The 12,057-nt window shown below is 42.9% G+C and overlaps 1 protein-coding gene across 8 annotated transcripts in view; it reads left to right on the top strand.

Moving 5' to 3' along the window:
• Nucleotides 1-853: 853 nt before the first annotated feature.
• Nucleotides 854-12,057, top strand: part of rims1b (regulating synaptic membrane exocytosis 1b) — a 145,065-nt gene continuing 133,861 nt past the window's right edge. For all 8 annotated transcript variants that reach the window (XM_061830220.1, XM_061830210.1, XM_061830213.1 and 5 more), the window contains exon 1: nt 854-1,829. In XM_061830220.1, the coding sequence (XP_061686204.1) occupies nt 1,663-1,829 (167 nt within the window). In that variant the 5' untranslated portion in view covers nt 854-1,662. The remainder of the gene's footprint in view (nt 1,830-12,057) is intronic.

Here is a 12,057-nt window from a genome sequence, read left to right as displayed (position 1 = left end):
GGACATTCTGAACTACTTTTAGATCATTTCTCTATTCACATTTTTTGAGTACAGTAAGAACTATACAGTAAAAATCTAGCTATCCATCATCGTAATTCTGTTTGAAGTGCAGTGCTCTAAATTTTGCACTAGATGCCTCTATATTCTGTATTATAACAGACTCAGCATGTCATTCCAGATGAAAAAAAAATCAACGAAGTCTACGATTAAATTTAATTGAAATTGAGACATTTGCAGTGGTTTTGTTGATATTGATATATTTATATGTATCTCTTCATAGAATGTTATTAAAACATCACTTTGACAGCATAAATCATTTTTAAATACAAAAAGAATACAGGGTTAGGGTCATTGTTAAAATTTTAGTTTTAGTTAACGTGAAAAACAGCGAGTACATGATAAACCCCGTGAAAAACAGCGAGTACATGATAAACCAACTGAGCAGCGTTAAAATACGCTGCGTTTCTTTTGAGAAATGAGCAGCGTCATCTTGTGGCATTTTAACTTGGACTGCGTCGAAGTGTGAGGAAAAAAAATCAGATGGGGGGTACACACATTTATATACAGTATATGGAGTGGAATGCAGAAGAGCATATCAGTCTTCCTGACGAGGTTAAATACAGTATTTCAATGCTGCTGGGTTGCAGCGAAATTTCCCTGCGCTGGATTGATGTTGCCTTGTCGAAATGATAAAATAATGCACCAAGGGAAGTTGACGTCATGGTGGCATAGCCACTTCCTCGTTGACGTCACGTTAAGAGGGTTGGCGTCATAGCGAGTGGCGACATCAGCGGGAGAAAGCATACCCTCATCCCGAAAGCCTGGACGTAATCTAGTTTCTGCGTCTATTTATTTCAAATAGAATTAAGTCTGGAGACTTGCAGCAATTATTTTGGGGAAAATAAATAAAAACAGTTGTTTGTCTGTAACCTCTGACAATTGAGTGGCTTAATAGCTGCTTCCTTGATGTCCAACAAGAGGATATTCTTGAGGCTATACTGTCCTTTGTGTTAAAATATCTTCGGGGGTGAAAGAGGCTGTACGAGTTTGGCACGCGGACGCGTTGGGGGTTGAATGTGAGCGAGCGACCGTGCGTAATGTATGTGCGTGGGTGTTAAGGAGTCACGTCAAAAGGCAGTCTGCAGATAGACAGGTGCAGACAGACAAGCGAGAAAGAAAGAGACAGAGCTATACAGAGGGGAGAGAGAGAGTGAGTGAGTGAGAGAGAGAGAGAGAGTGAGAGAGAGAGAGAGAGAGAGAGAGAGATGATGATGATGAAGATGACTCCGTCTTAGATATCATACGAACATCCATCCATCCAGAAGCACCACTTGAGAAAAGACGACGGGGGCATCTGAAACACGGAATAAATCTAATGAGACCTCAAGGGTCTCTTCCTCGGCCTTGATGGACTATTTGTGAACCCGGGCAGTGGAGGTGTGCAAGTGGGGCTGGGCAAAAAGGACAAACGGGGGTGCCTGCGACGATGACTGGCTTGCAGTATTCGCCCGGACTGCGGCCGCCGCAGCCATGTCCGCGGAACGTTTCTTGCTCTTGAGGTTTGGCTGAGAAAACGTCCGAAGGATCCCGTCAGTTGAAACGACACGACGAGGAAGAAGAGGAGGGCGAGAAGGTGGGGGCGGTGGAGTACTGGTGGAAAAGATGTCCGCAACGGTGGGGCCACGGAGCGGCCCTCGCCCACCCACCGTGCCGCCATCAATGCCGGATCTGCCGGACTTGAGCCATCTCACCGAGGAGGAGCGGGAAATCATTATGGCAGTGATGGCTCGCCAAAAGGAAGAAGAGGAGAAAGAACAAGCCATGTTAAAGTAAGAGCATCCCTTTCATCGTAACTTCATGTTGTGTACCGAGCTGTTTGGGAGTATCCCCCCACCCTTTGGCTATTTAATCCAACCTCTAGTATATACACTCAGTGCTATTATTTCGCTCTGTATATATATTCCTTTATGGAGTATTGCATAGGGGATGTGTTTTACGTACTCTAAATATGAAACCCGTCTGTTTTGAGGCACAATTGTAGTAACAGAACTGATCAGCCACGTATTTGGATTTACGCTAGTATGATAGCTTCACTATACCCGGATCGATACATTAAAACAACACGATGTCATTGCTAATTGGAGATTACTTTAAATAGGGACACCCCATTAGCATTTACATAGATAGGAAAATTGTGCGTGACACTGGTGGGGTTGCTGATGAATCATAGCATCATTCATCCCACTCATTTTTTTTTTTTTTTTATCAATGGGGACTGCACCCCGTGCTTAATTTACAAATTCAAATTTCCCTTTAATGCCTACCTTATCTAGACATATTTGTAAACTGTAAACGGTGGGGTTAATCTGGTTGACAATCATGGCAATAACATGACATTAATATCTGTCACATCAGAACGTTACAAGAAAAAAAAAAGGTTTTAAAACCTTCCAGAACTTGGATAGGCAGTGTGCACGACCATTTCTGCTGCTCTCAAGTCGATGGGGTGTGGTTTGGTATATTAGCAGGCCTAAACTGCCTGGACACGCACAGATTAGCCATGAGATTTGTTTTTTTCTGAGTGCTTTGGAAATGCTGTCAGCATTGAGCAAATGGACATTTGTTGTCTACCTGTCACCTGCAATAGGTTTGTCAGGTAGCTTGGAGCTCAGATTGATACTTGCTATAAACTATAAAGCAGAGAAGAAGCACGATAGGAAATTATATGGATCACAGAAGACAATATAATTCACAATTGTATGGACAGTCTTTTCAAGTTTTTGATGTTAAAATGCTTTTTAATAAGGCTAGCATTTTTACTTCTCAATACTACTTACATTGTTACCACACCGTATTTTAAAACAAAACTCTGTGACGCTAGTCTGCGTCTGCACAGGCACAAAGTATGAAGAACCTAATCAAGAGTGATGTCATTGCAGGCATACAGCATCTCAGCACTCTGTGTTGCTTCAATTTTAATGGCTGTTTTCATTTCCTGGCTGCATCTCGAAGGGCAGAAAGCTCCTTTAAGCCTCTGGAGAGAAACTTATGTATTTAATGTTCCATGAAGCAAAGCTCGGGTTCAGTCAATAATGGCTTAGTCATCTGGGAAATCATTGAGTAGCTCAGCCATGCAAAAGAATTACGATTTAACCAAAAATACAGTAAGCATTAGTTATTTGCTGTGCGGTACTGTATAATGTTGCTATATGCTAACAGGACTCAAGTAGCCCCCGAACGCTAAAGAAAAATCACAACCCAACAGTCAGAGAAGTGTGAAAAAAAGATCACCACTGTAATACAAGACAAGAAGAAGATAAAAAGTCTTAATTTCAATGTCAGCTGACAAGCAAATCTGAGCCATGTCACAGATGCGCAGCCTGAGGATTAATGCATGTGCCTGGGTGGTGAGTCTCTTCACATTAACTCACTCACATTCACTACCAACCGTTTCCTGAGCAGGGAACCCCTAGCCTGCCAGGCGTTTTCGAGTAATTTCACAGAATATTATGTACTGTGACGATGCAAACACTAAACCAGCAAATGAAAGATGACTTTTTTTTCATTAGAAAAGAATGGTTTGTCTTTATCACATACTGTTCTTTATTAAAGAGCAACTGACACCAAAATATACATTTTAAAGGAATTATTGTTATCAAAACTACATATAATATTAATCACTTTGATGATAATACAAGTCCGAAAAAGTGAGCGGAGAGCGTTTTATTAAAGCGCAAAGTTCCGAAAGTCTCACTTGACATCCCAGTGGCGGCCATATTGCCTTCGACATCATTTGCAGATGTCACACTGGGACAAAAGAGATTTTCGGACTGAAGCTCTTTTTGAAGAAGAGAACATCTCAGAAGCAATTGAAGTGACCAGGGCCATATTACCCTATCGTTTTGAGCCATATGAGATGATAGATATGTGGATCAATTCTAACTGACAACAGACTCCCCGACACACAGACTAGGAGGATGAGGAACCCGATAGAATATTCAAAACCGGCTAACGGCAGCCCGCGTGCAGCGACACATTTAGCACCCTTGACTTACGTACTTAAGTTATTATGAGGTGGATCTTTTGTGACGCTCTGAGAGAAGGATTACGTTGTTGGACGCGGAGGGAGCTTTTTATTAATACTGCTGCTTTCGGACAAGTACATAAACACCACACTGCCTGGAAATAACATTTGTTTGAGTTTGGTGACTATACGTCGTTTGGCTAGTTAGCCTTTTTGTGACAGCAGACTCATCAAGCAGAATAATTACTTTGACACCAATATTTTGTCCTTCTGTGAAAATCTCAAACATCTGAACATAAAACAACACTGAGAAAAGTACTTTTGACAGAAAAAACAATGTATTTACCAGTATAACTGTACAGAATTGACGAGACCAAAATGGATGAAATCTCCCACACCTGCACTTTTTTCCTCCAAACTCTCTTCTACAGTTTACTCAACAGTATAGGTCAGGGGTCGGGAACCAATGGCTCGCGAGCCACACCTGGCTCTTTTGGTGGTTGCGTATGGCTCGCAGAGCCCTCATAACGACATACTGTATATGTAGAGCTCCTCTGCAACAACAACATTCCTTTCCACTTCTTTGGCATAACAGAAAATGATAAAGATCAGGAAAAAGAAAAGGTACTTTGCAATACTTAAGCTTCACAGAAAAGATGAAGAAAAAAACTTAATTAACACAAAGAAAGACTCATTTCACTACACACTACCCTTCAAAACAGATGTCATCCCCAACATTGAAGTAAAATATATCCTTCAATCTTGAACATTTTTTTTTAACATATATATATATATATATATATCATACGGTCATTAACAACGTACAATCAAGGCTAAAGCACTCAGTTGTTTCATTAACAGTCCAGATTATACGCAAGGTGTACATGTATGAAACAAGTCAACTTGTCGAACAGTCCATACATGCTCGGCATAGTTCTCAGCTTGAGAGAAAGTCCCAGAGTACAGAAGCATGTTGTGGCATTCGACTCATCGCAGAGTCCAGGATTGTGCAGTCTCTGTGTATTGTGGATGTATGCATCATAATAGTCCATGAATGTTGTGTGTAATACTCAGCTCAATGTAAAGTCCAAGAGTACAGAAGTGTATGTTTGTACTCAGCTCATCATAGAGTCCATGAGTGGGAAGTGTCTGTATGTGAAGAGTGTGTGTATGTATCAGCCACAGTCCATGAATGTGTTGTGTAGTGTGTGTATGTAAATAGTGTATATCTGTACAGGGGAGTAAGGTCATTGGTGTCAAGTAGTTTGGGGGGTGTTCTGCATTCAGAACCCGGGGATGGCAGACTGGTCGTTGAAGGAATGCTGTGCAGGCATCCACGTAGTCGGTGTCGGCATCACTCCATAGGGAATAAGGGGCACTCGAGAGTACCAGTGATTGTTACTCGGAGGTACAGCGCTATAACAGGTTGGGTGGCCCAGCCTATCACATGTGAAAACCCTCGGAGACCGTCTCTCTCTAACTGGTCGCTGGTAGTGCTGTGCTGCTTCGTTGTCGTCACTTGGAATAGATGATGGCATCGCTGGCATTCTTTGTTCGTTGACTGGCTCATCTTTAACTTGCATCTCCTCCTGATCAGGTGTCATGCCTACATTGAGCACCTGTTCTAGACCCTCAATCTCCTTCTGCTGAGGTAGGTCTTCCTGTTGAAGTTCAGGATCATTGACATTCTATTCGTCTAGGTCGAAAGGTTGCAGCACACGAAACAACTGGTCTGTTGGCACACAGTGGTATCCATAGTTGTCATCATCGCTCTCCTCATCCTCTTGATTTGCTACAGTCGTATCACAACTGGCCTGAGCCTTAGTCTTCCTTTTCTGTTTAGTAGGGGTTAACAGGGTTATCGCATGGTAACAGAAGATTACAGTGTAGAACCCTACTTGATCTCCTTTTACCTTGCTCTGGCAGTACCTCATATATCGTCATGTCCTCTCCCACTTGGTGGATGACTTTGTATATACAATCTTCCCAGTGGTTTTTCAGTTTGCCAGTTCCTCCTCTTGGGGTGAAATTTCTCACAAGGACTGTCGCCCTTGTACAGCACAGAACCTCTCACTTTGTTGTCAGTTTTGTTCGTTTCTCTCTGCACTTTTCTTTGTATTATTCGTTGTGATGTCATATGCCTCTTGCATCTGTGCTTTCCATTTTTTATGTATTCCTTGTGACAGGTAGTCCCTGTTTCAGGAGTCAAACCAAGCCAGGGCAACAGGCAGTCTTGAAAATAAAAAGGTGAAAATCCAGTACCTTCACTTCTCGTGAAACATGAGTTTATTCAGTGAGTCTTTCCAGTTGGACTTTTGTTTTTCAGTGTGTGTTTTCAGCATTTGTAGAAGTATTCTATTCATCCTCTCAACTTGCCCATTTCCTTGGGGGTGATACGGTGTTGTTCTTGAACCCATAACCCCACACATCTTCTGTAACTGTGCAAACAACCGATTTTCCCATTCTCCACCCATATCATAATGAATACGCTGGGAAAAATGACACTTCAAAGCATAATCATTGAAGATCTTGTCCGCAACACATTTAGCAGATTTCGTCGTCGTGGCATATGCTTGATTAAAGCGAGTGTAGTGAGCAACTATCACCAGTATGTACTCATAGCCACCTGCACACTAATCAAGATGTATGAAGTCAATGGAGACAAGTTCAAATGGCTGTGTCATGACAATGGGAGTGAGGGGAGCTCTTGTTTCCCTGCAGGGCTTTTTCCGTTTAATGCAGGCACTGCATTGAGACATATAGATCTCAACCTCTTGCTGCATGTTTGGCCAGAAGAAACGATCATGAATGAGTGATGTTGTGCGTTCCACCCCCTGATGGCCCATGTCGTCATGAATTTGTCTCAATACTGTTATTTATTATTTTTTCTCGAAGGACAAGTTGAGTCCTGGTGACGGACTTTCGGTACAGTATGCTGTCTACATCCAAACTCAGTTTGTCCCACTCTATGAGTAAACGTGTGCTCTTTGCGCTGAGTGACTTGAGCTGCTGTCCAACAGGTTTTTTTTTTATGACTGTTTGTGGTTTAGTACAGGGCCAATATCTGGATCCTCCCTTCGTAACTGGCAGATCTCCGTTTTGGAAAATGGCATAGGTGGTTCTTCATCTGTTCTTGCACATTCAAGAGCCACAATGCACCATATTGTTTTAGAGTCTTTTGTTTCTACGAGTCAGCTTGCAAAGCAGCTTGGACTAAAGGGGAAGACAGTTCCTCTGTACAGTCCTCCATCATTTCCTCTATCACACATAGCATTTTTGACAGACCATCAGCATCACCATTCTTTTTGCCTGGGCGATATTTAATGGTCAGATGGAAGTCTGCCAGCTCAGAAGCCCACCTACTCGCTGTGGCGTTCAGCTTAGCTGTGGATAATACATAGGTGAGTGGGTTGTTATTGGTGTATACTGTGCTGGTGGAATTGACCCCTCCGTACAGGGCACTTAACCACGCCTCCTGAGTGCGCTGATGTCAGACAAACAATTAGGAAAAATATCGGCGCAGCAAGAAAGGAATAGAGCGAAACTGTCCGATTTACCGGCTGATTTCTCACTCGGATTCTTAGCTAACAGTGAAATATCGTTGAAAAGCATACAGCAGGGCTTCAAGTATTTCAGCGAGCGGTATTTCAATGCTATTTACATGCATATCGACGGAGAAACCATTGATATCAGCGCGAGATCTTTCCAGAGTCAGAGGAAGACCGAGAAGCCACATAATATAATATATTATAACCCAAAGACGAATTCGTCATTGACAGTTTCCTATTTTCGTGTTACATATCACACTTGTGTGCAGAATCTGTATATGTATCTGTATAGCCATTTGTGAACCACCGTATGAAGGAAAAGAAGGCGAGGCTTGATTTACGAGTTGTTTCTTTTGTTTTCTTTGTGTAACGTCACGTGCTCCCCTCAATAATTATTCTTGAATTAGTGCCGAACCTACGCAAGTCCCGACCGAGTACGACAATCACTACTTTAGTGTCCTCAAACATCCTTCCTTCAATCTTGGGGTCTCGGTGCACGTCGAAGGCTTTTAAGACTGGTAGTCCGGTTTAGCTTAGCTAATTAGCCGCGAACAATGGGACACGTTTGTGCAGTCAGATCATCGCAAAATATCGCTCAACACAGATCAAGTGTGACAATCATTCACACGTAGCTATATTATGCAAGCGAAGAACTGCTAATTCATTTATATGAGACATGTATTGAAAATCAAATATAGGGCATACCTTCGTGCTAACACAGTCCGGTTTACCCTAGCCAACGTAGCCGCGTAGCCACGAACAAAGGGACACGTTTGTGCAGTCAGATCATCGCAAAATATTGCTCAACACAGATCAAGTGTGTCAATCATTTACACGTAGCTATAGTATGTAAGCGAAGAACTGCTAATTCAATTATATGAGACATGTATTGAAAATCAAATATAGGCCTTACCTTCGTGCAAACATCTGTTCCGGTTGATGGATTCAGTTGATCATGCGGTCTTCCTCAAAGTTTCATCCATCAAAGACATTTTTCGTACTCGGTCTTCTGTTCCGGTTGATTTTAGATGGATTCAGGTGATGATGCGGTCTTACGCAAAGTTTGTTCCATCAAAGACATTTTTCGTACTGGGTCTTCGGTTTTGGAAAGGGTACAAATTGAACTCCACCAACTAGCCTTTCAGGATACCTGTCGTCACTATTATAAAGTCAGTGACGACACCTCTTAACCACATCTATTGTTAAAGAACCCAAATACGCGATAAAACGCCAACAGAAGCTATACTGGACCATCCAGCCAACGTTGTCTGAGATTTGAGTGTGAGATTATGCAGATCTCTGGCCTCTGATTGGTCAGTGACGCGGCTTGCGCAACATCCACGGAGGGGTCAATTCATTAAATAATCATGGCATTGCTCAGTCACAGCCCACTTTAAGGCCAGAAACTCTAATTTTCCAGAGTAAAGATGGTAATTTTTTTTCTGCCCTTGTCAATGTTCGAGATGCATAGGCTATGACATGTAGCTTTTCCTCTGGTTCTTGGTACAATACTGCACCGAGTCCCTGGCTGGAAACATCTGTGTGCAGGATGAAGGATTGGGTGAAGTCTGGGAATCCAAGGATGGGGGGCTCAACCAGACAGTCAGTCAATCTTTCCAAGCATCAGTCCAAGTAATTGGCTTGTTTGAAGGAATTCCTCTGCGCTTCCTTTTTTTTTTTCCCATCTCTCCTTGTGTTATTACTTTTCTGTGTCGCAGGTTCAGCTCCAAGCAGTGCTTACAGAGGTCCAGCAATACGTGAAAAATCTCATATGTATTGACGCCCATTACTGCTCTACATCCCCCACAGTTTTTGGTCTCTTCTCCTTCACGGTCCTCACAGCCACTGTATTAGCAGGGTCCATTTTACTGCCATCAACGGAGACAATTCGACCCAAGTAGCGGACTTCATGTTTAAATATCTCACACTTCCTGGGCTTCAGCTTGATGCCATGTTATCGCAGACGTTGCAGCACAGCTCTCACATCTTCCACGTGGTCCAGGAAAGAACTACAAAAGACCAGGGTGTCATCCAAATATGAGATGCAAATTTAGTTTCTCAGCCCTTCCAGGCATTCCTCCATGCACCGCTGGAAAGCTGCTGGAGGATTTATCAGGCCAAATGGGATGCAGATCCATTCATAGAGACGCCAAGGTTGTCAGGTTTAAGCAGCATAGGACATTTAAAGTACAATTCTCAAGGAAAGATGACAAGAGGAACTTCTGGCTCACGAGTAGAATGTGGGGTGTGTCTCTTTCACAATCTCCAACCGGTTCTAATCACATCTCCACGTCTCTACTTTTTTATTCCTTAGCATGGTCCGCATCACAACAAAGCAAGTGTGACAAACAAAGCAACCAGGACAAAAATAGTCCATGTGAGTCTTTGCGATGTCTTCACCATCCTCTTGAGATCCTCAGTCTTTATATTGTCTGCTGCATCACTGGTGTTTACACGGCTCCCAATGTAACTTGATTGCACCACATTGTTTAAGTACATCATAGCAAAGTTTCCATGGCACCCAATGGGCCTCTCGATTGCATCACATCACACAAGCAATGACGCATTAAAAACCAAGAAACCAAATATGAGATAACTTTATGTCCAATTAATCCAACAAAGGTGTAACAAAAGCTGTCACAGTTCTGCTCTCTTTGGCCATGAAGCCCTGAAGATATGCCTTTCCCTGATCTAACAGTGAGAACCAGGAGTTTCCACCAAGACCATCCATTATGTCTTGCACACGGGGGATAGGTTGCCTGTCGGGGAGAGTTTTCTTGTTTACTTCGCGAAAGTCAATGCACAATCGTAGACTCCCATCTTTTTTCTGCACACAGACAACTGGTGAGCCATATGGTAAATTGGACTTCTGTACCCACCCCTGTGCGATGAGTAATGCAAGTAATCTTTCATTTCTCTGTCCAGCAGTTTAGGCACAGACAGGTACATTTTTTCCACAAGTTGAGTGTCTTTCAAAGAAATGCAAAGTTGCAGCTTTTCAATGCACCTTATACCATTATCTGTTTTTGAAAATGAAGCAGATTCTTCTCTCAATATCTGGTGAACAATCTCGCTCTCAGGGTCACTGAGGTGACTCGAATTGACTGATGGGTCCCATTGGTCAGTTGTTTTGTTTTCTTCGAGTCGAACGTGGCTCAAGCAAACAGTAGGTGGAGGTCGAGCACCCACTAATATGGAGGCAGGATACAGAGTTTGAATGTTTTGGACACTACCAATGACCGTTCTTCCAGCCAACACTATGTCATGAGCTGTGGGATTTTTTACACTTACGATGATAGAGGGCCTTATGTCTCTATTTACTGTGACGAGAGTGTCACAGATTTCGAGTCCCTCTGTCCACCAGGGTTTCGTGTTGGGCTCAAAGATCAGCGTGATATCTTCATGCGGGCTCCTCATCTGAACATGGCACTCTACATTGACAGATGTGTTTTGGAATTTTGATCCGTTCTTTCTTGGTTCTCTCTTCCACTCTTACTCGCTGTACAAAGGCTTGTGCTTGGTCTGGTTCAAGATTGGGAAATGCTGTTCTCACCATTTGTCGTAGGAATTCTCTGTCAGTCGCAATCGATTGTTTTAGTTCATTGTCTATGATCAGCTCAATAACATTAGATCCAATGATTGGTTGGCCAAGCTTATCACCTTTCATTAAGAAAGTAGAGACTTTCACTGAAGTGTTGTGAGCTTTCCCTGAAGCTAAACTAAAGGTTACCTCTACCCAGGCCATAAACGTCACGTTCTCCCCATTGGCTGCTACTTATGTCTAAAGGGCCCGCTCTGTCCAAAATTTCAGAAATGTCTCTGAGTTTGTGTCTGGCAGGTGCATTTCTTTCCACACCTCATCAATAATGGTCACTTGCGAGCCAGAGTCCCACAAAGCTTGAACCTCTTGACCTTGAATTAGACAATAAATCAGGCACTTCTTACCAACCAGCGGACCTACTCGGGAGTTTCTCTCTGTAGGTGACGCAGTGTTCACAGGAATACATGAGGTGCGAGACCAGTTATTTCCGTGCACTTTCCAATTATTAGTTTGACAAAATTTAGAACAGTAAAGAGCCATTTTACATTTAGCACATTGCTTCAATCTTTGGGTCTGTTTTCGGCAGTGTAGACAGTGTTGGGACAATAATTGATTACTAGTCACTCGTTTCATTTAACGACTCACCTCCACACTGTCTCTGCTGTGCCCTCATGCGACATCCTGCTAGGTAGTATTCACTGCTACCACAGCGGAAACATTGTGTGCAGAATTAGTCTGTTCCTCGTTGTTGGCAGTTAATACACTTCTTCATTTGTCCACGGTTTAGTGGTGAAAAACTACGTTCTAGGACAAACCTTTGGTGATATTGGATGGCTCCTTCTTGTTTTCCCTAACCAGGTGAGGGCCAGTATCTCTGGGGGAAGTTCTGCGTCTGGTGATCTCGGAGCTTTTGCATTGGTGATTGCTGAGGAGTGTACTGAGGT

The sequence above is a fragment of the Syngnathoides biaculeatus genome, chromosome 9 (genome assembly GCF_019802595.1).
Source record: "Syngnathoides biaculeatus isolate LvHL_M chromosome 9, ASM1980259v1, whole genome shotgun sequence".
Classification (NCBI taxonomy): Eukaryota; Metazoa; Chordata; class Actinopteri; order Syngnathiformes; family Syngnathidae; genus Syngnathoides; species Syngnathoides biaculeatus.
The sequence above is the reverse complement of the archived record's forward strand: the minus strand, read 5'-3'. Positions and strand labels throughout refer to the sequence as shown.